The following is a 26,922-nucleotide window of genomic DNA, read 5'->3' as shown; positions in this document are numbered from 1 at the left end:
GTGGCAAGGAAAACAAGATGCCAATCCTCATCTCCAAAATCTTTAAAGGCCTGGCTGCTGACCAGACCGAGGCCCTTTATGTTGGTGATGCCATACTCTCTGTCAATGGTTACGACTTACGAGAGGCCACACATGACGAGGCTGTGCAAGCGTTAAAAAAAACGGGGAAAGAAGTCATCCTTGAAGGTAAGATAGTTTTCATTTTGCCAAAAAATCAGAATACATCCTGTGACTCTGACATTTTCTTCTTAGTCCAATTCAGTCTTTCTTTCATTGTTCTTCCTGTTGTGCACCCGCTTTGCTGTTAAGATGCTCTAAAAAGTGACAGGATATTAGAAGTTAAGTACAAAACATGCAAAGAAGAAAAACTCCTCGTATTGCCAAATGATATAGTCCTCAGGGTATTAAAGTACGTAAGTTCTTATATCTCATCCACCCTCTGTGCACCCCACAGCTCCAAATAGATACATAGGTAAAAATAATGAGAATGTTTGATACCTTGATATTCTTTATAGATTTTTCCAGACCTGATTCAGTCTTCCTCGAGGGTGAAAAATGACGAGCCGGGAGAGACGCTTCATTTAATCAAAACTTTGATCTGACTTCATCGGAAACATCCAAATAATGAGTTGAACTCAAACAGCGAGAGGAAAAGCCTCACTATTTAAGAATACTGTTAGGGCTCACACCTGTGAGCACCCCAGTATGCTAATGAACCGTCTTTCGATAATATTAAACCGTTTTGACACTGATACGAAGTTAGGTTCATGTCAGAACTACTGCAAACTCATGGGATCCGGCTGGCTTTGCATAGGAAGCTTTGTGGTGGAGTCAGAAGGTGTATTCCCGTCCTTTTATGCTCACTCATTTGTGTGAGATGCTGGAGCAAATGTACAATATCTCAGTCATTCTCTATTTCACTCTCAGTATATTCTTTCAGGGTATGTTCATGCATGGATGTAAATGTGACAGTCTGCCAGTGGGTGTAACACAACAAGGTGAATCTGAGATGTGAATTTTAATTGTGAAGACAGGGGGAAAGGATTAAAAACACTCTTTTCTCTTTCTAAATGATTGCTCAACAGGAATTTGGCAACTCCTGCCAAGCTGACTTTAAATCCTTGGGTTGAATTGTAAATACCCTCCAAACCTGCATAGTGTCTAAAAGCACAGAAAGGACAGTGGTTGGTTCGAGTTGATATTATTCAGTGACGATGCTTCTCATCTTCCAGATGAAAACCTAGTAGGTTTTTTTAGATACAAATTTTAATAATTATGTATTTTCTATCCTAAAAAACTGAATTTGAAGTTCGACACAGGTTATTGAATCGCCATTTTTCTATGACACAGAATTTCTCAGGGTTAACTGGCACAGTAGGGCAGCTTCAGCAACTTAAGTCAGCACAGGAGATACAAGTAGAGCTATAGCCAGGGGAAATCATTGCAAATCCCCCTGTCTTACTTGTCCACAGTCAGGCAGAAAAGTGTTGATATCAGACAGCTCAACCGGTGCTGCTGTGTGATCTGACATGTCAGGAATCATTTCATGGGTCTCCCTCCCCCCTGAGGACCCGATAGAGGAGTGAGGAGGCAAAAGAGGCTCAGAGGCTCACTGAGGGGTATGTGTGCACGCACATTTTTGATGTTCTGCTGATGTATGTCTGTCTGACCAGGAGATGACTGGACTTCAGGATGCATATCTGTAGTGGAAATCTTGTGAGCATTTTACGGGAATAAAAGAAAACATCTTAAGGGTTTTGTGTTTTTTTTTTCCTGCTGCAATTTTCAAGATTGCACCTTTATTTCAGGACTATTCTGTATCATGATAATGCTTGAAAATACCGATGACATAAAGTTCATGTACAGTGCTTATTTTGGTTTTGGCATTTTGTCAAGATACTCACAAACACAGTGAGAAGCAAGCTCCTTTTTGGCACCACTCTGGTGTTAAAGGTCAGGGTAGCACTCTCTTTTACATGTGCACAGCAACAAACACACACCACTGCTGTGCTCACGGCAGTTTTCAGCGCTCTGTGAAATTCATAACACAGACGGCCTTGACTGAGATCAAGGAGAAACTGCCTCCATCATATTAAAATATCTTGACTATATGAACAGTAACACTTGAATCTGTCAGATAAACCCTTTCACAACATTTACAGGAGTTAAGGCATATTAGACACCTGGTTAGCATTCTGTACCTTTGCTGGGATTTTTTTTTCCTTTCCAACTCTTTTGAAAGTCAAGTGATAAAATATTTTGTATTAAACACATATCTGCCCGCTCAGATTAATGCAATTTGATTGCTACAGCAGCACATGTAGGGTATTAATGTCAAGGTCTGCTTTAGCAGTATAATCAAAGGCTTCAAGGACACTAGGTATTTCTTTAATGATGTGCTAGCTTAAGGTTTTTCTTAAGAATTGTCTGTGTGCATAAAATTAGAACATTAAAAACGGGAAAATTGCTCATTAGGACCAGTTTTGTAAGGGGTTAAGCATTTCCAGCGGCACATATGTGGCACAGCTGGGTATGATTTTACCAGTGTTTACTTTATCGATTTATAATGAGTCACATGACTTTAAATAGGCCACACAGTTGCTTAGCAGCCAATAGTACAGGAAAAGGGCAACAGTGGGCAGCTCCCAGGTGTGACCATGAAGGTGCGTAAAGCCTCTCACTGTAAATAGGAATTTGTGAATATTCTGTGGGGTTTTTTTTGACGGAAAACAATTAGAGCTGGCTTTCTTCACCTTACTTTTGGACCTTATATTATATTGTTGATGGAATAATCAATGTATGCGTATGAGAAAGATAGCACATGGGGTGGGGGGGTGAGGGTGGGGGTATCAGATAAATATAACAGGCCAGATGAAGCCATAAAAGCACAGCTGCCTTCATTTCTTCACAGCGACATTTATGGCCTGACTGCTTATGTGTGAGTGTGCGAACATGCGGTGTCTTTACCTGTGTGTGTGTTTCTGCTGCATCATAACCTGTTCTTTTCACATTTTCCAGTCACAGCAACAACTTTTAGGCTTAGGATCAGGAGGAATGATGAGATTTATATATGAGTTTTGTAAAATGTTAACTGTGAAAACATCATGGACCAATTAGGCATTGTTTGATGAAGTGGAGGTGTACAACTGTGATGTTTGCATAAATGACAAATGAATGAGCAGCAGTTTGTCATTACTGCTGTGTTTCTATCCATTCTTAGTTTGGACTCTTACTGAAAATGCATCTGCCGTTGCAACCAGCTTGCCAGCCAAGACAATGTGTGCATCCACCCCACTATGTACATGCACAGAGTTATAAAACTTTGTGTGTGTGTGTAGGTGTGTGAGTTCATGTGCATGTGTGTGTGTGAGTCTGTGAGAGAGAGAGAGAGAGAGAGAGCGCAATACCGGGTGGAGGGTAGGAATAGTTTGGTGGGAGAATTGTTCCCTGGGCAACCAAGGTTTGACAAAAAGGACACAAACAAAGAAACTATAGTGCCACATAGAACACAAATTTCCACTATCACATAAACACACACACACAGATACACACACACACAGAGGAAGGAAGGATAAATAGGCTGCAAAGGACAGGTCAGGACATTGAGGCAAGTGTGAATGTGAAGGGGTGGGTTGGGGGTGGGTACATGCTGTCCATGTATCCAAGGTATCCCAGGAGTCAAGTTTAAGTTTTTTTTATTGTACGGGAAAGAATGTAACACACCACAGTGAGAGCTACCGTGATGAACAAGGTGGAAGGCTGCTTAGTGTCTGTGCAGACATGAGCTCCTGCAGTAGAAGGTTAAACTCAGAAAACAAGTACACAGGATTACATTTATTTTGAGCTTTCGTAATCGTTTTTTATACCTCGTTTGGTAAAGTCTAGTCATGCCTGCAACCCATGTCTGAAGTCCATCAGGACAGAGCCAGCAATGGCTAGGCCAAGTAAAGTGTCACAGTTAAGCCAAATAAACAGGCGCTAAAGATAATTAATGGTCAGTATTGCAAAACTGCCGAATTAGCTGGAGTTGCTCTCGACAATCAACACTTTCTAGTGTAGTAGTAAAGATGGAGATTTATTAAAGAGGTCGAGTATCAATTTTGCAACTGAAAGAGAAGATAAAAGACAGATAGTTTTCATTTTAGAGCATAAAATTTCAGGTGGGGATTATTTAAACTAATAATATGAATGTGATTTACTGAAGGTTTGCGGTAGGCAATTCAATGCAAGTTTTGTGTCATTAACAGTTGTTTAATTACAAAAACAGATGCCTGATATTGCTTTGATGGTTGCCACTAAGAGTTTATTTGGAATGACTGTGGGAGATGTTATCAGAATGACCGCATAACTGACACAGGTGGATTGCTCAAAGCTTTGAGTGTGGTATCCTTTGGCTCCTTCCTGCAGTTTGTCATTGAGTCCTTATCCTGAATGATTAGAGCAGAGCTCCAATAATACAGGTCTTCTGATGAAACAGTGTAGAACTTTACTGTTCTTATTAACATTTGACATTACCAAGATACTGAGAGTCAGTATTAAAACAAATCTGAATTTTGTATTTTCTTCTTTTTGTTTTATGTTTTTTGTCACAATGAAACATCTGTGTGTCGTCATTCAGCAGCGTACATAGGAAGCTCTGCAACATCGCCAACAGATTTTTTCATTTCTTGTTTCGTAACTTAACTCTGTTATCACATCTGCGACATGCTATATGGATATATATGTCAAAATAAAGCAATGTATAGTGAGTGTTGGATTATGGTGGGTTCCTGAAAAAGTCCAAAGTTAAAATTTTGAGTTGAGGATTTTTTTTTGAGGAATGCCCTTTCAACCCAGATTTCCCACTAAAAGGTTGGAGCAGGCCAGCATACCCTGAGTTAGAAATGGTGGCACTGAACATAAACAATAGTAAAACTGTAAACCTTTGATCTTTAATGCCACTGTAGTGTATTTTTGACTCAGTAAATAAGCCATAAATAGATCATAGATCAGGCTCTGTCCATGAATGGAAAAAATAAGTACTGCTCTGTATTGCTAGTCATACCTGAATTGCTCTCCCTTGCTACGGCTGGAAAAAAATTCTGTTTTTCCTGCCTTATTCTGGAACATCGGTCACTTTCCAATATTTATCCAGAGAATGGCTGTCTTACCCTGGAAGACCCCACACAGTCCCCAGTAATTTCTAAAAGAGAATTTCCCTTTCCATCAAAAGTGTATCAATTCTGCTTCAACTCCTGCTCATTGATCTGGATTGCCATGCTGTTTCTGGAGAGAAACACATGCCTAACACCTATGCTTACACTGTACTACCTTTCTTGGCAGATTACTTGCTTGCTCATTGGGTGTGCTCCTTTCTGATGAGTGTGCACTCTTCTTGGTAGAATGTGTTGGTCATTATTCAAATGAAATGCTTATGTATTTGTTTATAAATAAAGAATTCAGCTTCCACCTGCACATTTTTTGTGTCTGCAGCCTTACGCTACTTTGCCCCATTTAATACATTTGGCCATAAAGCAGAGTGATGAGAGATGTGATCATTTCCTCATTTAAATAAGGAAAAACATGAATGGTCTTATAGCATACTTATAGTATGTCCTCAAAAGCATACAGATTCTCCTCAAGGGTCTTCAGTGTATTGTGCTTATTTGGACAAAGGAGAAATATCTAAAGTAGCTAAGAAAATAATTTTTAAAATTCTCATGTGTCAACATACCAGAGTATAGAAAAAATATTACCTATACAAGATGCGCTTGTCTGTAGTCTTAAATTGCTGAAATGTTCAATGTTTAACCTCCTAGGACCTGGCGTCCACATATGTGGACATCACATTTTGGGTTATTTAGACCAAAATACTCAATTTTGCTCTACAAGGGCCTGATATCCACTGACGAGGACATTATACTGCTACTGTTCTATCGAAATTTTAAATGAATATCCTCATATGTGGCTCTCATTTTTCTTAGAAACAAAAATTAGGTAAAAAAAATCTGGTAATTCTTTGTTTTTACATTCATCAGGTCCCAATCAGCCCAAATATCAAAGAGAAATTAAAAATGCAAGCCATGGAAGAGTTCGGGTCTTTTATATGCACCTTTTATAAAGGTGCATATAAAAAGTACATTTTGGTCATGGTGTGATTCAAAGGTTTGTGCTTGTGTTTGTGCTTAATGTCAACCTGAGGTTCAGCAGAGCTGGAGATTCTGTGTGTTTGTGTGATTATGTGTGCAGAGGGAGAATGAGGGATGGAATGAGACAAAGAGCTTCAGACACAGAGAATCACAGAGTTTCTTATGCCCATTTCTCAGGACACTTGCAGTTCTCTCTGTCCTGTCTTTTTTATTAGGGTAGCTGTGCTCTGGCCCAGTGCACGCATAGTCAGGGATTAAGTAGGCTTAGTTATGGAAGCTCTATGGTTGCAGTCTTTTCTTTGTCTAAAATTATTTTAGCAGGAATGGTATATGTTTTGGACATGTCCTGTTAGTTGTATAAAGCATCCTAATGTCTGTTATCCCTGTTGGGCTGTTGGTTAGTTAGAATTACTTATTGACTTTGTTCCCATTTATTCCTGTTAGAGAAAAGTGTGTCAGTTTCAAAAGTGAGATGTGGTTAAAACAAATTAGAATTGAAGAAGCTTCTCGGATGAGACGTGAAATGTCAGGTTAAAACAAATCTTATTCTCGTAGGCAGTTTAGAAAAAAAGTACAGCATTGCTAAACTTGATGACACGTGCAAAAAATTTACTTTTCAAACCTTGTGATAAGTTGCATGATTAGGTTTCTTAATTGCATATATTTTCTTAACCACTTACCTGATTCAGGGTTACAAGGTGGCTTGCAGCCCAAAAACTTGCAAGTAAGGTTAAGTGGCAATTCTAAATTAGCTGGATGTGAGACTGTCTCTCTTAGACAGACCTTTCTGTGGTGCATACAGCTTTTCCTCCAGTGTTAAATGGAGGAGATACTAGATTATACTAATTTATAATTATGTAATCTCCCACATTTGGTAACTTTTTGTTCCTTTAAATTCTTTGAAATATGTCAGTAAGATGCTTTGCCAAATAGGACATGTTTGGTCTGCGTAGGTTTAAAACATCTTTTATAGATGTTTTTTTGTGGCCTTGCCCTGACTCTTGGCTGTGTGATGTTTGAGTTGGCTTTGTCAACACACTGTGGATTGTCTGCCCACGGGGGGTGCAAGGAGAGTGCTGCAAACACACACACACACAAACATAGACGCTCAAATTCCTGGGTGTCACACATTTAGTCAACTCTGCAGATTTGTCCTGATTTAAACGTTTAATCGTCATTGATGGCAGGCTGTTGTGAACCATTTCCAGTATACTGAACAACGGTCGATATGCATGTTTTTTCTGAACTGTAACTGCTAGCCAGCACCTTCTGTGCATTTCCCTTCAGTTGTTAATTTTTAGCCACACTGTGTAGCCAGTTGCACAGTGTGATGCTGTGTAAATGGCTACACATGTATCACATGTGCCAGGGACCAAGAGATAACTATTAGTGACGGCTTGTGTTGAGTCATGTGTTGCTACGCTGTTCAGGCTGTGCCTTTCATGCAGGCTGTATTTTGAATCTGAATATCATTATGTCTCTTAAGATGAAGACTCAGTGAACACAGTGTGTGCACATTTGACTGTATTTAATAAATGTGGCTCCATCATCCCCCCAGACCTAAGGGTATTAATACTTGCTATGAAGCTGTCAGATTGTGAACATCCAATATGCAAACGGGAATATGTTTCAGGAGTGCCTGAGGTGAGACTTGATTTGAAGAGGTTCATTTGTGTTTGTGATAAGTGTTGGCTGAAGGATGCTTTGTCAGCATTCTCAACTAGAGCTAACTCCAAACTTAATCTCTCCGATGTCTCTCTCTGACACATTCACGCAACTCAGGCCTCTTTCTCTCTATGTATATTAAAATTTATGATGGAGAGTTCCCTTACATTATACGGCGAGTTTGTATTCCCGGTTTGTGCAATATGTGTCAATTGAAGAAGTGTATCCATATAATAATTTTATGGAGTAAACCTCACATGTTGAGTATTCTTGTTAATATTTGACCTTGCGGATTGTAAAAGGCGGAAGCAAGAGATGCACTGCTCAGAGGTGGAGGAATTCCTGACATCAAAGTACCATCTTAAATGTACAAAAATATGTCTATATCCTTCTTAATTTTGAAAGGAAATTCGTTGAAAGAACTAAATATACATCATTCAAAGAGATAAAATCAAAATAGGGCAGACTTCGAAGGGGAGTTCTGCGCTTGATCAACTAACAATGCGCTAATTTGTGTACAGTACAAAGACGCAGTCATTTCATTTTAATAATAAGAAGCATTCTACCAAGAGCTGCGCAAATTAGCTGCTAAAAATAATCTGATGAGGGAATGTGAGGGATGTTCTAACAGAAATAATACATTGCAAGCCAAGGTTTCATGTATTTGTGCTTCTCTTTGAAAACAGTGTCGCAATTCAGATAAATGAAAGAAAGCTGAAGGAGAATCAACATGTTTTTGATAAAAAAAAGCCAAAACGTTCTCTTAGAAATTGTTCAGGACAGCGAGCGAGGTCCTGGAATGTGAGAATCAGGCAGAGCCCGGGATTTATCCAGAGCAGAGCTGCATTACAAAACCTGTTACAAACAGTTTCACAATATAACCCTGAACTCTCTGAGGTAATACCTGTGTATCTTTACACAGGGATACCTGTGTATCTGTGTGTAGCAAAACATTGTTTACAGTGTAATCTCAAGCTGTCCGTGTGTTAATGAATATACTCTGTGCCACATGTGGAACTGCATTCATCGTTGTTTGTTTTTCAGTCACATATTGTAGCATTCAGCTATTAACATGCTTACACGATGTTAATAAAAGCTGTGTTTTAACAGACATATGAGACATTTCCTGTTAACAGATCAATTTGGTTCATAACTGATCCAACACCAGAGAGAAATTAAAACAAAGTGCAAACCACTGTGCTCACTCCTCCCTCCCTCGAATGCTACACATTAAGTTAAGTTCATTTAAGCAGTTACCTTTTACTGGGTTTCATTGTCATTATAGCCCCACAACAGTCTTTCTGGAGTACTGTGCATATAAGCTCAAGATAAAACATTTCCTCTCACTGAAATGTGACTATGCAGTTTAACCCCTACAATACATTTCAGAGGAGTAATATGAGTCCTTAACATAGGCTTGTATTGTATGATTTGGCACCCTTCAGATCACACCTTGCACACAGAAATTCCTGTGTATTGCAAACACTGTTTCATTTTATTTAATGAGTGAATGAAGGTTCTTATTCCATATCTGTGAATTTAAATGGACATATTTTTCTAATACTTTTTATCACATTAAAAATTAGTGTAAGCATGCAATATATTGTGTATTTGGCTCAATGATAAACATCCAATATATGATTGGTTCTTGTACTAGCATTCACAATAAGATCTCGTATTTTGTGTATTTTCGACTAGAGCCTTTCCTTCTGCGATTTCCTGCCTGTATGGAAATCAATAAATGCCACAACTGGTGCTTTATAAACAGCAGGGCCACAACTGATCAAACTGAGAGCATTTATACAGCACGCTACGTAGAAGATTTTTTGTTGACCTTTAACTGGGTTCCTGTTAAAGAGTATGTAATAGCCACTCTAGCTCTGGTTTTGTAAGTAGTCACTTCTTTGGCTACAAACCGAACAGCTCAGTCGCTTTTTGAAGAATGATGAGGACCAGACTGAGTTACATTTTGCTTTGAGGGCTAAAATCATATTTCATATCTACAAATCAAGCTCTTCAAGGACATGTGTGAATATAGCCCCTCAAAGGGAGATACATACCATATAGTCTTTTTAAGCAAGGCCAGCAGAGATATATATTCTCGCCCTATCTTCCTGTATTGATTTAAGTAGGGTTAGGCGAGTGATTTATGGAACATAATGACTGTGGAGAGTAAAGTTTTAAGCTTCTCATTGGGACACAGCATGCTGCTGGCTAAGATTATTCATTCCTTGTCTGAAATAGTTTCTGTACAAGTTGAGTTTCTGTTACTGAAGCAGCATATGTCTTAGCCCTCTTATCTATTCACACATGATATAATCTGTAAATAGACTGCACTTTCACATGAATTTGCACTCACACATGATTCTTTTCCCTTTCCCTGATCCAGAGATTGACCTGTGTGTTTTTTTAGGACATGCTAGAAAGGTAGTGAGGGAGGCAGGTGAGATTTTCTTAATTAACACGTTCCGACTGCAAATTCTCAGGTGGTCGTGGCTGAGCTGTGTCAGTCCAGTCAGCAAAGCGATAGTCTGTATTTCTGTGTTTTAGGTAATGTATTCATCTGGTGGGTGGCAGCAGATGCAGGATGGTCCTGTTGTTTGGAATGATCAGTTTTGTTCCTTCATCTGGAACTTGTGTCCCTAAAACTACTTCTCTCCTAACTGGAGAATAATTTATGGTTCTATATTAATCCTAGTCTTATTAACTTAACTTTTCCTCTTTTTTTCTTTATTACAAATTTAAAGGAATATATGCACATTAATCTATTTGTGCAAGGGAATCAATATGCAAAATTAGTGCAAAAAGTAATTATTATTATTATTATTATATACAAAATGTTTATCTCTATCAGTTTCATGATTTCACTTTTTTTTCAAATGTGTGTCCTGCTGATAAAGATTTCTGATAATTCCAGTTCTCTTTCTAAGGGGTACAACTGACAGCATATGTGGGCAACCTTTCTTCAATGCAGACTATTACTTTGATAAAAAAAAAGAAGAAATTATTAAACGTAACAGTATTGCAGTAAATTGCAGGATTATCTCTCACTGAAACAACTGAAAGTAAAGTGCTGTGGTAGTGGAAAGAACTACAAATAATTAACTGAAAGCGAGTTGCTGTACACCCACGAGAAAACTAAAAATTGGCTGATTTCAGTCCCTGGTTGGTTGATCGGTGCATCTTTACTCAAAGTGAATCTTTGGAATTGAAGCTATAATCACCCAAATAGTGTCAGAACTGAGTGTGTTTTCTATGAATGTATATAGTTTGTAACACTGATGTGTTCTTAAGGTCTGTATTCAGCAAACAGACTGGTTTCTTATGCCAGTATAATATTACTGTGATCATGATTCCTTTCCTTTTAACCTGGCTAATACACAGCTGTTAGATCTTACTAGGACACGAGAAGGTGGGTTTGCTGTTGATGATGTATTTGGCACTTTCTGAAGAATAAATTCCACCTATCTAGTCCCCCAAATCTTTAAATGCTTACGTGGCACATGCATTAAATATGATAATGTTGTGTCACAATAACTTTTCTTTCATCCTGCTTCTGTTCTTAGTTGTTATGTATTGTAAAAGTGACAAAGAATTTTAGTACAGAAATATAAATGCTAATTCAGCATCGCTAAGATGACTCTGCTAAGACTGCGTTATGAAATGCAAATAAATATAAACGACCCTTCTCAGTGCTGCAAACTTGCTGCCACTGTCCATTATTATATTACGCTCTTGCAGCGAGTGTTAGAAATGGCTGAGGAGTATTGATACAGCAAAAACGTTTTTTAGTCTCTAACAGACTGGATGCGATCAGACATCAGCAGTAGTGTAGTTCTGTAGTAATGTGTGGTGTTATGTGGATTGTTCTGAATCTCTGTGAGTAACCCTGCCATGAAACCTCTAATACTGTGGACACAAAGCTTGGGTCCTTTTTCCTTCAGAGCTGCTGGCCCGTAAGGACATTGTGCTTACACTCAGCAAGGGAATGGATTAACCAGTTAAATAACATAGCTTTATTAAATCACAAATCTCCTACAGGCCCTTTCTCCCTCAGTGCCATCAAGTTTACTTAACAAGCCCTCTCTGAACCCTCTGCCCCGATTCTAGGCCCCTGTTAAATTGGTGGCCCACTCTTTGTGTCAGTCTCTCACTTCACTACAGGATTAAATTCCACTGAACTGTCTCACAGCATCGTGCCCCATTGCCATGGTGGGGATGGAGTGGGAGATATTTACTTTTATTATTCACAATAAATGTGTTTTCGTAATCGTTGGAAGCTAAATTGCACATTTGAGGTGGAAAAATAGTTTGTGTATACTTTATAAATCGATGAGTCTTTTGCCTTTTAGGCAGCAATGATAAGCAAAAGAAAAGTGAACATTTGCCACCAAGCATCCCTTCTACTCTGTTCTTGTGTTCTGCCAGATCCAGTTCAAGTTTCCTTCACTTTCACTTTGTTGAATTAGGATAATTAACTCTCCTGACACACTATGCAAAGTAATCAAATCTGCTCTTTGGCAACATGTGAATTCATTTAAAAGTTTCACTGTGTTCTGCTTTCTCTCTCTCTCTCTCTCTCTCTCACTTATGTCATACCTAACACCTCCCAAAGTTGGCATGTATCCATGATTTTAATGAAATGGGCTATAGGAGTGACGGACCTATCTAAATCATATAGACCCGGGTAATTGACCAGAAGGAGATGCACATTAATCAGTGATAGAATAGGGACACATACATTAAAGCTGGCATTTAACAGCTCACAAGATTAGGGATCAATAAGAAAAGGCACTGACGAGAGTGTTTTTCCTCTTCCTTGTATGTGTACCATATGCCTCAAAATGTTCACAAATCCCACTTGTGGTTTTGGCATATTGAAGCCCAATCCTGATCATTAACTTTTTTAGACTGATTTTGATTAGTAATGAGTATTTATTTTAAAGGAGTTCCTTAAATCGGACCTATTGTGCTCACTTCCAGCATGTTCTTGTACTCTGCAATTGCATAATTTGCAGTTTTCTTAAAGCATTCCCTTGTGAAACTAGACATTTTAGCTCCTGTCTTTTTTAGCCTCCCTGTCCCTGTAGACCATCCATCCATCATCCATCCATCCATCCATCATCCATCCATCCATCCATCCATCCATCCATCATCCATCCATCCATCCATCTTCTTCCACTTATTCAGTTCTGTGTTGTGGTTAAATTCAAAAACGACAAAACAAACCTATAAACCTATTAAAAAACAAAGTTTCACATACCAAGCATGAACATCATTACTGAAGTATTTTTTTAGATTTAGCCTTTATTTACAAGCACAGAAAAATGTTTTTTGTGTAAAATGTCAACCAAACTTCAATACGTCTACTGAAAGTTTTAAGAAAAATATATGTATGTATATTGTGTGACATATCTGACTTTTAACCATACCTGTGTTCTATGGTGAAATTAGTCACAAGCCATTCAGCCTGATTATCAATAGTGGTCAATCAATCAGTTGTTCTGTCTCTGCAGCATTGCCCTTTTATCGATTGAACAGTCGTGACTATTTAGCATTAGTCCAGCCCAGAATCTTGCTGTTTACAAGTTTAAGATAAGCGCTTGAAAAAAACTAGATGTGTTTTTTTTTTCCATTGGGAAATAAAAGCAAACTTCACACATGAAAAGGTGATGTTTGAACACAGAATGAAACCATTACATAGTGACAGAACATGAAATGGACAGAAATTAGCTCATGATGTATCTGTAAGATTTTCCTTTTTGCAGTCTTGAGTTTTTGCTAAATCTTTCATTTGTTTGATGTTCACTTTCATCGTCTCTTGAATTGTCCACATCTTACATTTTTGCGAAACATGAACTCCACATTTTTGTAATATTCAATTTATTATTGCAAACCTGTTTTTTTTTCTTTTTTTGTTTGTTTTGCCTCAATTGACCTCTATGTACTGAACATGTTTCACTTCTTTTATACAGTAATTTATGACGTTGTTTTCACCCACGACATTGTTCCCCTGAGGTGTAACATTGTGACATTCTTTGCTTGACATAGTTTACAGAGGCAACAACATGCTTCTGAGGTCAGCAACTCCCCAGTCACATTCCAGCTGCTCCCACAGTAACCAGTGGCAAGCGGACGAAGGGCTGGCATTTAGCTTTAGTGCATTGTTTGGTCCAGTTTCACTTTATAAGTGCCAAGTCTGGAAACATGTCAGCTCATGCCTAACTTCTTAAGCTGCTGGCCTCCTGATATGCTCCTCCTGTGTATGGATGGCTTCAGACAAGGATTAGCAGTGATGGGTTAATGATATATGTGATGGTTTCTGTGTATATTAGGTAATGAGCACAATAATGAGGTCTGTTTAGAGTTCGAACAAGTTAAAGTATTATTTGGCAGTTTGTAATGTCCAAGTTACGGTTAAGCAAACTGTGCTGGAACTCAGCTGACTGAAAGTGTCTGGCTAGGAGTTGTTAGGTTCAATGTAAAAGTGAAGAGTTTACCATGAAAAGCTTAGTGGCAGATCCTGCAGAAGAAGGCAAAGAACCTCCTCACATGCGCACACTTACACCCACACATAACTCTCTCTCACACAGACACGCACACACTACAAAAGTAGTTTCACTGGCTGCCAGATAAGCTAAAGTAATAACAGTGCCATCTCAGCTAATTTTAGCCCTGTATTGAATGAGCCGCCACTGGTATTCATGGCAACATTTCTGGCTGAGCTAAGCTGTATATTCGCTCTCCCTGTATTTCCTGTCTCGCTCGTTCATATTCTCTTTTCTTGCTCCCAATCTTCATTTTTCCTGCTGCCTCTCTCTTTTCTATGTTGTTCGTTCCATTTTACACCCCTTTCAGTTCTCCATCTTTCTTATCGTCTCACCTCTCTTTTTAATACGGCACTATGTTTAAAAGCTATCACATCAAGATTGTTATTTGGGGAGATTATAAAAGCCTCTTTACAGAAGTAAACATCTCTATAGTTGCTGCTTTCTCCCAACCTATTCTGCTCTGTAGTTTGTGCAGCACCAGAGACATAATCTCAGCCTTACATAATAAAGAGTAATGCCCACCAAGAATAGAAATATGTTTATGTGTTAGATATTAGCACCTCTAGCCACGACTATGTTCGCTCCCCTTATATTCTCTTAAAGTGTTTTTGAAGAATCTGTTGTTATTGAAATTGTGCTTTTTGTGTAATTGAGGCCTTGTTATTAGACAGATGTCGCTGAGGTGTCATTTGGCTGCACTATACTGACATCCACAGACCATGTAGTCCATGTAAAGCAGTATTAGATATGTGCTCTGAGTTTGTCACACGATAGAAATGGGCGCTATCAACCACGATGCCAAATTTGAATTAAAAAGCCAGTAAGTATATAAAATCAGGGTTGAAAAACTTTAGCAGCTTTCTTAGCGCGGAAATGTTTTCTGTTGTTGTGGTCGCTTATTGACAGCTCACATTTCACATCAGTTCAAATGGGCTGCTGAAGCAGGCAAACACTCTTTTAACCAGTTTACATGAGTTTGGGAGAAAATTACTACCCGCTCTGTATATGGAATATTTTTGTCACTTGGTGGTTCTTTGTTTTTGTAATAAGTTTTGAAACCCTTCTTAAAAACTACAACTTATGAGGCTCGAAGATTCAGTAATTATGTTTACATTGCAAGGCAATATAAAATTCTACTGAAATATACTAAGTATAGGCAATTTTTACATTTATTAATCTCTGAAGTCAGCATGCTTTGCTGACTTCAGAGCAGTAGGTGTTTGGATGAAGTCTGGAGAGCTAAAAACATGCTAAAATGCTAAAAACAGACAGGAATAGCTATGAGAGATTTAAGGTAAAATAGGAAGTGAAAAAACACTGGTTGTAACCAACCCGAAAACCAAAAAACATTGTGTAAGTTCCATAAAATGCATTTCCTGAAGTAGCCGGTTGATCTACTAAGATTTTTCTTACACAACTATCTCTGAGGTTTACAAAGAATGGCACTATTAAGTATTAAAAACTCACTACTACATGTGTACCCAGGTGCAAATGTGTGAAAGCGTTTTTGTGTAAATCCAGACTAAGTCACAAATACAAGGAAACTCTCCATGCAGACTACTGAGAGAAAATTTCTACTCTTTTTTTCTTTTAAATCTTTTAAAGATTTTTCCAGCAAATCTTTAACAAAATTTCAAAGGGAATTGACTTCATCTCTGTAGAGAGAGAAAAGGGAAACATCGCAGACTGATTTTAGATCCAAGACATTACTATTGATCCACACTACTTTTGAAAAGTATGGAAAATTTGTTTCCAAACGAAGAGGTGCAGACTCAGAGAATTATTGAGAATTTAGGTCATGCCCTTTGCTGGAACAACTTAAGACTTCTTCACACATGCACTGTAATCCCTAAATGCTCATAGCAGCACGTCTGAAAAAGAACCTTAGTCATGTTTTACATAAATGTTGCTCATGCAGTTTTCTTGCTTCATACTATGTGACAGTTTGACAATATTCTGCACACTACTCATGTTTGGATACTTGCAGTTACTTTAAAAGCATACAGTTGTAGCAATGTAGCAATTTTCCATAAGAGTGAAAACTTGTAAACATTCCCTAAATTGGCAAATAAAACGTGCACTGTTAGAGATTTGATGTTTGGAAGCTAAATAAGTGGAAGGCTGTGTGTATCTGGCAGGATCTCTATTTTGGGAAAAGTGAAAGCCTCCTCTCTCATTCCTGCTGTCCTGTGCTATGACTCTTCTGCTTGCCCTCTGGCTACATGCCTCTTGTACAGAGCACTTCACACTTCCCATGTGAAACCAAAGCTTTTGCCTTAAACCTACTGCTTTGCCACGTCCTCTGGGCTATTTTTACTCCAGCAGTGGCTACTGCTGTTACAAGCCATACACAGCCTTTTGGACTGTAGCAGAGACCATGTGTTTCCATCTGTGGTGGTGTGTCTAGGTATCTGAGCATGGGTGTGTGAGTGGTAAAACTGCGTTTAAAAAGATATGTGTACAGAATAAGATACAGTAACAATTTCATAACACTTAATTATATCCACCAAAAATTATGGGCAACCCCCATAGCCTTGGGCTTAAGATGCTGACCATGAGCCACAGCTTCTTTCTTCAAATTTAAACTGGGAACTTCCCCCTCAGTTAGATGTACCTCTGAACACTGACATTGGCTATTGGGAGACAAATCTGTCTTTTAACTTACGGGACAGCATAAAGATCTCATAAATACGTTTTTAGCACACTTCTGAACATGGGTGGATAGATGGATGGATGTGTGTTTTTTGCACTTCTTAACCTCCCGTTGTATTAATGTGAAAGCCCTCATGCTATTTTCAGCTGTCAGTCATGCACCATACAGAACTGGAAGTCCTTATGATGAAGCACCTAGGGCCGTGTTTTTCCAACATCTTAGGCATTTGCAAGAAAGAACTCCACAACATATGGTGTCAGAATTGTGATGGCTTGTCGGAAGAAGAAAACTGGCCTTCCAGTGCAATGAACAGAACTGCATTCCCAGCACATATGGTCAGATGAATGCTAATCAGCTTTCAACACTGTGAAAGCCTACCTGTTTTCTTCCCCTGTCCCCAAGAGTCCAGACTTCAGTAGAAGTAGTACAGGTTGACACATCTGTAGTCAACCTTGGAGCGCTCCTGACCCGGGGAGACGTCTCTCTTTCAAACAATGTTGCATCAATAAACCTTTAATAGATTTTCAAGTTTTATGTGCTGCATAAGCTTCCCCGTCTAACTCATGTCTCTGTTTTTCTTGATCCCTGAGAATATCTTTGTTATTTACAAGGATTTCCTGTGCCTTTACATCCATCAGTTGACAGGGTTTCTTAGCTAGACTTTGATCAGTAGTTTACCTTTGTATTTCTTGCTGTGCTTTACTCTTTCCTCAAACATTGTGGTTTGAAGGTCAGTTAGTCCCTCAGTGGTAGAGCATCCTGAAATAGAATCCCCACTTACCTGGATTCGAGGTTTACTGTGCTTGGAAACTCAACCATATGACCAGTAACAGAGTGCTTCACAATCAGTTTAGCCAGTGCTAACTGTTAATGGGTCTGGGTTACTGATCTATATATATCAAAAGCCATATTCATCAAAGTAAGCTGTTGGATACTGTCGTTGAATCCTCGGTCACACTGATAGTTCGGTGAGATCATCATGTTTCATGATGTTTCACCTCCATGTGGTCCTTCAAACCACAAAAAGATAGTCATCTTGAAAACACACACTTAGACACACAAAGACACACATGGATATTCACACCAGTGTGTCATGGTGCACTTATAGACTCTTCCATTTACTGATCTTTCAAATTATTTTTACTATTATTCTTATTGTTGTTAGAGAGGGTAGAGCAGTGGACAGCTCTCTGGGTAATTCCTAGAATCCACAGACATCTGTTGCTAAAAAGCTGGCTGCAGGTGTGAATGTGAGGTTACTTGTAAATGGTTTTCTGTGTATATGTGTTGGCCCTGTGGATTGACGACCTGTCCAGAGTATATCCCACCTTGAATAGGCTCCAGTCCTTGGATGGAATGTATATTTTGTTTTCTGTTTTTCATCTTTATTTTCTGTTGCATTTTTGTAAATAGTCACACATTTTGGACCTTGGCAAGCTAATAAATACATTACTTTTTCAAGTGCACCTAGGTTTTTCCAGGGCTTAACAAGCTTTTGAGGAAATAACAGGTAAACTGATATTGGCACTATGAATACCACTGTTAGTAGCAAAAACAGAGACGGCGTAACGGTCAGTACTGATAATCCTTGTGCTGGAGCACCAGAATGACATGTGACACACGAGTGAGATATGAGTGTCCGATTACATCTTCTCTATGGCACCAGTGGCTGCTAAAGACATGCCAGAATCAACTATCTACAACAGAAATGCAACATAAACATCATAGGCTCTGTATGGAAGAACATTTGTGACACAGAGCTCTTTGTACTGTGCGTTGATTTCTGCACCACTTTGAAGCAGTTCTTAAGTGTTACAGCTTTCAACTCATCTCCAAACCTGGAGGCTTCATTTTTACATTTTATTCTCTCTTTCTCTCCTCTGTCCTCTTTTACTTCTTCTGCCTTTTCTCTTATCTCCCACACCCTCCCACTCTGCTTCAGTGAAGTACATCAAGGAGATGTCTGCCTTCTTTAAAAGCTCTGGGTCCCCTGGAGCAGGTCTCCCGTGGGATTCTCCCCCTTCCACACCTCAAAGGGGCACTGAGCTCTCCCCTGCTGAGGTGAAGGAGCCCCGGAGCATCTCGCTGAGGATGTGCCAGGTGTCACGAAAACAGTGCCCTCCAGACACAGAAAACAGGTATTACATGTTAAAGCTTCACCCATTCATTTCATACAGTTTATGCATTTGGATAAAAAAAATCTGACACATGAAAATGACATGGCTTTGTAAAAGGGACTTCTTCGTGTGTCTTTTTCACATTCTCTTTGTTAAAATCTGAAACTTCCTCTTCACCCTTAAGCTTTAGTCACTTTGCCATGTCTTTTTAATTCCTCTAACAGCTTTTCCCCCCACCTCTTTTATGTTTCTCTTCTTGCATCGTTCTCTTTTTCTGTCATCTCATTTGCCAGGTATTTTGAGGTGATTTCATCCAACAGAAAGAACTCTGTGTTCCTGAGGGCAAAAGATCCTGCCATGGCCCAATCCTGGTACAATGCCATCCAGGCTGGTGCTGCCAGCCTTTTACCACGAATGAAGGAGGAGATGAGGAGCATGCAGCCTGGCATGGAAGTCAAACATCTGGGCTGGATTACAGAGCAGGTATGGAAGAATGCTGTGGTATAAGATAAATAGTCCATAAATGGCTGTGCACGTGTGTGTATCTCTATGTTACAACTTGTTACAACTTTTAACTATTATTTTAGGGGGGGGGAAGCAATGGTTAAACTGATCTGCAGCCTAATAGAAAGTTTAAAATATTTCTGAAGTTTTGATAGAAATTTCAACGTGTGCAGGTATCTCAGGGTCCAGAGAAACCCGTACTGGCTGTGCTGACTGACAAGGACCTGCTCTTGTATCCCTCGTGTCCTGAAAGCAAAGAGAGCCTCAACAATCCGACAAAGAGCCACCCGCTCATCACCACCAGGTTTCCACCCTTACAGCACATGCTACATAACATGACACTTGTGCTTTCGCTCTCTTTCTTATATAAACGCATTCACATAACGATGGAGTTTCAGAAGCCCCACCCTGTTCGGCTCAGGCCTTCCTCTGGCTTGATTTAGCCCAGAGAACACACGCTCACTCTTTCCATAGCTGGACTGTTGGACGTTTTGCCAAATAACATCATATTCATGTGGAAACAGAACCTATGAGTCATGGGTTTTCCTCTGTTTTTTCTCTCCTCTGTAACCCTGTAGCAGTTTGTCTGCAACATCATTTGCTCTTATGGCCACATTATTTTCTATAAGTCTTCATTATCATCTTTCTCATACACTTTTTTTCACTCTTTCACCTACCCCACACCCTCCTTTCTCAGACTGGTCCACTCTGGTCCAGGAAAAAGCTCTCCAGTCTTGGATTCTGAGCTGTCATTTGGCCTACGTTCAGGCACAAAGCAAGGCGTGGAGACACATGTTTTTAGGGTGGATTCTGCTAAGGAGCTGTCGACCTGGACTCATCTGCTGGTGGAGGGTTGCCACAATGCTGCTGAGCTTACCAAGGAGGTCACCACGGGTACAGAGATGCAAAAGATTCTTCAGTTTTTGGTTCATTTACAGTTTTTTTACGAATAAATCTGAAATTCAGATGTATTAAGAGAAAAGCCCACTACATGTTAAATACCACATGGTGATGTCACTTCTATACTAGAGTACACATGAATTATGTAATTCAGTTAGCAGCATCTGTATGCTGTGAGTTAGGGGAAGAGTTTTTTTGGTTTGGGTCCCCCCCCCCATTACTATCAGAAACACTGGTTTGTAATCATTGTTAACCTGAACTAAACAATATTTTAAGAAGAATTTACCTGTAATGGCAAATAACATTTCCGTATCCGAACCGATTTTCAGAAATAAATAAGGTTTCGTTAGAGGTAGAAGCTAAAGAGGAATAAAGATGGAGCCCCCCTTCTGAAAGTCAAAATACTATACAACTAGCAGTACAACATGACTTTTTTTCAGGGACTGATTCAGACATTTGAATCATGTCTATAAATATACCTCAAATCTATTTCAACCAAACAATTCCTGCTTGGGCTTAAGACTTGGTTCTGTTCGACAGACACACACAAACATTCCAGTTTAAAACAGAGGCTCGTCTCACAAAGCAGGATTAGTGAGATTTATTGTTCTTTACACAGTGATCTGCACGCTGTACCCCTTTGTAGAACGTCCCTAATCTTTGCACAATTCTTCTGGTTGCATTTTAATAAAAGATTTGGGTTTTTAGAAACCAAACTTTCTTGCAATGGATTTTTATAAGGAGCTTGAGGGAAGACAAAGCATTTTGTCGTATGTATTGTAGTATATAAAGTCTTAGCTCTTTGCTTACATCTAGACTGAGTAAAACCCCCCTACAGCTTTACAGCTAGGTTTACTGCTCACAGTAGTCCTACTTTCTGAGACAAGTGCCATATGTGTAAAACCTTGCTGTGTAGTAAAGGTTTCACATTGCCCTCTGCTGGTGGAATAAAATGATGCAAAAACTTTCCAGTATAAACTAAAAATGGTTCTTTCAATTCCAATATGTGAAACTAATTCTAACTTTCTTTTACTAAACTAAAATTTGGAACAATTTTGTTTTCTTACAGCAAAAAAATATTTAAACTGCATTTCTGTCTTTTCAGTGTCACATTTAGTAAAGCGCATTCTGTAGCCCTGTATCAATACTGAATGATACTACTAATGAAATCACAAAGAAATCATTACTTGGCCTTTACGCCACATAAGCCCTGTTTTTTCTGCTTTGGCAGTCTGCAGTTGGAATGGGAAAGAGTGCATGCTGGGAGTTCACATCGATGACGGTTTTACACTATTCACCGAAGAAATGGGTGTCAGGAAGAATATTCTCCTCCAGCAGCCTTTTGAGCGCCTCAGAATGTCCTCAGATGACGGTGTTCGGATGATGTTCCTTGATTTTGGAGGTCCCGAGGCTGAGATAGTACGTTTTCCCCTGTTTTCTGTTCAATTTTGACTTGAAGTGAAATATGTGACATTTCAGGGCAATAATGCATCAGTAAAGTCATTAGCACCATTACTCTGAGTGGTGAGTTCTCACTTGTTAGACAGATGGTGAACTCGGCTAAACTTGATTTCTACCTAAGCTTGTGTGTTAGCCATCTCCTTGACATTTAACCCTAGAACACTATCGCTATAAATAGTAACACAATCACTAATGCCGGGTGATTTTTACCCGATATAATATGACCAACAAAAAGTACTTGTCATCAAAATATATCAAACACATGACAAATCAGAGTGGTCAGCTTTTACTTTCAACTGTGCCATGTCTAACAAAATGAAAAAAAGTGTCATGGGGGGATGCTAAAATAATGCTCCAAAATTACAGAAAAATCTGGAATTCAAGAACAAAAAATTCCTAAAAAAAAAAAAAAAAAAATGACGCTGGAAAGCTGGTCTTTGATACACCCATTCCTGGGACATTTGAGACTTCCCTGGTGAAGGCACAATCTCCTCGACACACTAACAGCTGCAGGAGAGAGAAATCATATAAATGTGTTTGCTCGGGTGAAAATCACCCAGCGATAGTGTTCTAGGGTTAAGAAAAAACATGTAAAGAACCTTTTCAGCAACATTACCTGCTCCCTCTGACAGTTACAAATCATATTTCACTCTTTAAGTTATTCAGATTATTCCAATTCAGAGTTGACCTGCTTGTTATGCATTTATAAAAATGTTTAAAAAACCAAAATTATATGGATTTCCTTCATTTAATCATGTTTCTTTTTTACTTATCTGTATCTTCTTACAGCAACTGGACCTGCATTGTTGCCCTAAGACCTTAGTCTTCATAATCCACTCTTTCCTGTCTGCTAAGGTCAAGCGACTTGGTCTCTTGGCATGATAAAGGCCAACTATCCGGAACGTCACAATAGGAATATTCAATAAAGTTTATGGTACAGCCTGGGAACTCTGAAACTCCAGACGATGGGGGACTTGGAAATGATGCTGACAAGCCTTCCTAAGCCTCTACAAATCATCTTTGGTCAGGCATCTCCTGATCCTTCTATGGAATGAACTGCAGCAATGCAACGATGGTTGTTTGTTGAACTTGTATTTGTAAGGTAAAAAGTTGGTGCAAGTCAGTAGCCACTTAAGGGAGCTTGCATCTGTCAAATCTGTCACAGTATGTCATGACACTTTGTGATGACAAACTGTACGAGTACGACTGCCTGTATCTTAATGTTTCTAAGCTTTAAAGCCCCAGACGTTAGTATTTTGTCATCACATTGTTTATCTTTATTTCATAAGTCAAGATGGGCCTTTGTCTTGAAGAATCTTTTCATCTTTCAATCTTTGCTTTATGTGCTGTGAACAAAATCATTTTGTTGTGAATGACAAAAGTTATTTCACAAAAGTCCTGATTGATGTTGGACAAACATTTTCATAAAGGCAGCTCGAATGGAGTGACAGGATGACATGGCTGATCGCTACATAATCAATAGTCTATACTGAACAATGTACAGAATGGAGCTATTATGATATGCTGTTCATGTGGATTCTTGCCAATACCCTGAAATTTTTCATGCGTTTTAAGACAACCTCCAAAAGAAAAGTAAAATAGATTTTTCAGTGTAGCTGAAATACAACTTTCATTTCTCCTTTTTTACAAAAAGTAAAACCATATATTTAAAAATGCTATTTTTCTGTGTTTAAACTACAAAATATTCATACCAAATACAAACCTGCGGTGCTTAACAATTTTGTTAGACCATCACCTGATGTAAGGTTTATGCCACAGCTTCCCTGAATTAACAGTTTTGATATTTACCAAAATCATGTTTATGTTTCTGTAATGGTTATTCCACCAATAAGTTCTCTAATCAAAATATTTATAATGCTACAATATCATATGTGTTATTCATGAATTTTCAAATTTACTGTTCATAAAAAGAGCTGAAAAAGTGCAAAAGCGCATTATTATTTTTGATTAACATGCCAAATCACAGTTATTTACTTGGATTTCTCAACAGAAAAAAAAATCTTAGTGGTTGAACACTATGCTTGATAAACTTCTAATTTCTGAGAGAGGGCCAGTGTGCCAGCGCAGATTTGGGTATATGGTTTGTTTCTTGACTAATAATTAGCAATATAATTTTTAAACACATTTTTGACAGATATTTGTGTTTTCTTGTTTTTATGGCAGGTCGTGTAATAAATTTGCTAAGCAGTGTATCTTAAGTATCAATGGCCTTAATCAGTCTTGGCCTTTCTTGTCAGTAACATAAACAATCTAATAACAATTTTTTCCTGTGTTTCACAGCACTGACAAAGGTTTTCATTATCATTTATAGATGACATACAGTCAGCTTAACTATACTTCTCTATGGATATGGACTTTAACTCTTACTTTATGATTTAATGTCTTTGTTAAGTACTGTATTCTTAATACAGAGGGAAAGTGCAGGCTTGGAAAGTTTTTACCACGGTCTTTCCAATGTTTTTGTATTTTTTTGTTTAAGAACCTAAGAAAGTATATGGAAATGTTAGGTTGGTCACTTTTGTGTTGTTATCTGTGCTGACTGGACATCTGCAATTTGGGGCCTTCTTTCTTCTTTGAACACTAAACAGACTTCTATTAACATATATATATATATATATATATATATATATATATATATATATATATGTGTATATATATATATATATATATATATATATATATATATATATATATATATATATATATATATATGTATATGTATACATATGTATACATATATGTACACAACTAAAATTGTTTGCTTTCAAGAATAAAATGTATTGTATATTCTTATTTAAACAAAGGTGTGCCTTGCAGGGTTGTTTGTATATAAACATGTAATAAACTTTAACTTTTATTGTTTACTTTGCTTGTGCTTGATTATTATATTATTACTTCTATTATGATTCTCTAAAAACGAAAGAAATATTATCTAAATTTATGATGTAAACTTGGTTAAAGCTGTACTAATTATCCATACATTAATAAATACATAAATTCATCAATTAGAGCACAGATTTCTTTCTACTGGCCGGGGACCAAATAGCACACCACTGACTTAAAATTAGCAGAAGCAAAGCCTAGCAAACAGCCACCCTCTGTGGTGGCTATCTGTGTTTGCAAGTGTCAAAGTAGCCCTGCCCACTAAAGATGTATATTACCGTAGGTAAGTTTAACCCATAGACTTTGAGATGAGCATTTTCTTGGTTGCAAAAAAACCCAAGATGGCACAACAAGCGGTGAATCTGATGGTGAAACCTAATATGCTCATTGGCTAACCACTTTCCAAGCACAAGTCAACAGTCAGAGAGCATACCACAGAGATAATGCTTCATTTAGAAACATGGTATGACCAAGACTTACAAAATAGACTTAATTTTTTATTTAGTATTATCTGGGACCATAAACGCATCAGAAAAGATGTGTTAATGGGCTTTTTACAGAGCTTAAAACAGAAGCAGTTTTCCCATAGAAGTCATTTTGTCGCCATCGACAGGCCGTCAGATAAAATGCTCATTTGAAGCATGGTTTGTTTGGTTACTGTTTTTTTGTGTAAGAAAAAAAAAGTTGATTTATTTGGAGTGTAAACATGTTTCATTAACGTAAAGACATGTAATAAGCATGTCACTTTAAAATTGAAGTATGGGCTCTATCTGGCATCTTGAGCAAGCCTCAAGCAGACGTTCAAGCAAGTGCAGTTAAGGGTACTTTAATGTGAATTTCATTTTTCAGCTTATGACAAAGAACATTTGTTTTAGGTAATACCACTATTTTGGTTTTTTGGTTTTTTATTGTATTCAAATTTGTAGACAGGACTATTGACAGAAGCTTAGCAAGTAAAGCAACTCAAAAAGCATATAAAATGTGGCTTTATATGCTTTTTGGAGAAGAGGACAACGCAGAGGAAACCGAACTAAAGTATTGTAAATACTGGCCTCATGTCCATCAAGTATCCAGCAGCTTGACTCTTAATGGATTGGCTGGATGTGTAAATAGTTGATAGCCAAAACAACCATGTGAGGTTAAAGTGTCTACATTGTGACCCACATCATCTCTCTAAATCCCTCTTAAGCCAGACTCCTTTTAGTCAGCTCCAAATCACTTGATATATTCAGCTGCGTGTTTTATATCTCATGGTCTTTAACGAGCCGTTCCACTGAGCAGATTCAGACAGCGGATCTAGCTTTCGTGCTGTCTTTATTTAACAGTCCCAGTTGGTGGTCTGACAGTTTTATTAAGTCCAGACAGATCTGTAGAATGGGAAGAGCAAAGATGATGATGATGAGATGCTTAAGTCAGCAGGGTGTGTGATGGAGACAGTTAGGCCTGCTGCTAGCCATTATAAGAAGAGCAAGCAAGCAGTCCACTCTCCTGTATTTTTACTGTCATTAAGGAGCGTTATCAGTGAGGCCCAGATGCTGTTTTTAGTAGACAAATTGTCAGTCTGTTAATGTGTGTGTGTGTGTGTGTGTGTGTGTGTGTGTGTGTGCATATGGCCTTTTAAACACACCTCTGAATCTGCGTGTTTCGGAACAGCACATAGAAATGGCAGACTCTAGTAATAACAAACTGGGAGTTGTATATCAAATCACAATAGAGTGTTCACATTTGATCATATCTTCTCCCTTCCTCCCCTTTCAGCGCTCACCCCTCTTGTTTAGACGTTACCATGGCAACGGCAGGGAGCTCTGTTCACCTCTTCCATTATGGTTGCTGCTGTTAAAATTGTCAATCAGGCTCTCAGATGCTGCTGAAGAGGAGGATCAAATTCTGTGAATATATTTTGATCAATAAAAATGTAAGGATGCTTAGAAATGAGAGAAATTGTTAGGAATTACAATTTGAGTAGCACGAGAAGCTAAAAGAACATGTTGTACTAGATAAAACACACTCTTGTCATACCTTTTTTTTTTGTGGATGAA

General features: G+C 38.4%; 1 protein-coding gene across 1 annotated transcript; it reads left to right on the top strand.

The window, feature by feature from the left end:
* Positions 1–23,196, top strand: LOC134623575 (alpha-1-syntrophin-like; the record flags this gene model as incomplete). The annotated part of the gene is made up of 7 exons (XM_063468651.1): positions 1–186; positions 18,940–19,135; positions 19,408–19,597; positions 19,792–19,922; positions 20,316–20,512; positions 21,750–21,937; positions 22,769–23,196. Coding segments are annotated over 7 exons (1,181 nt in total), but the record flags the coding sequence as incomplete, so codon positions are not given.
* Positions 23,197–26,922: the final 3,726 nt, after the last annotated feature.

Source organism: Pelmatolapia mariae, unplaced genomic scaffold (assembly GCF_036321145.2).
Source record: "Pelmatolapia mariae isolate MD_Pm_ZW unplaced genomic scaffold, Pm_UMD_F_2 NODE_ptg000759l+_length_34283_cov_1, whole genome shotgun sequence".
Taxonomy (NCBI): domain Eukaryota; kingdom Metazoa; phylum Chordata; class Actinopteri; order Cichliformes; family Cichlidae; genus Pelmatolapia; species Pelmatolapia mariae.
This window is presented reverse-complemented; position numbering and strand designations above follow the sequence as displayed.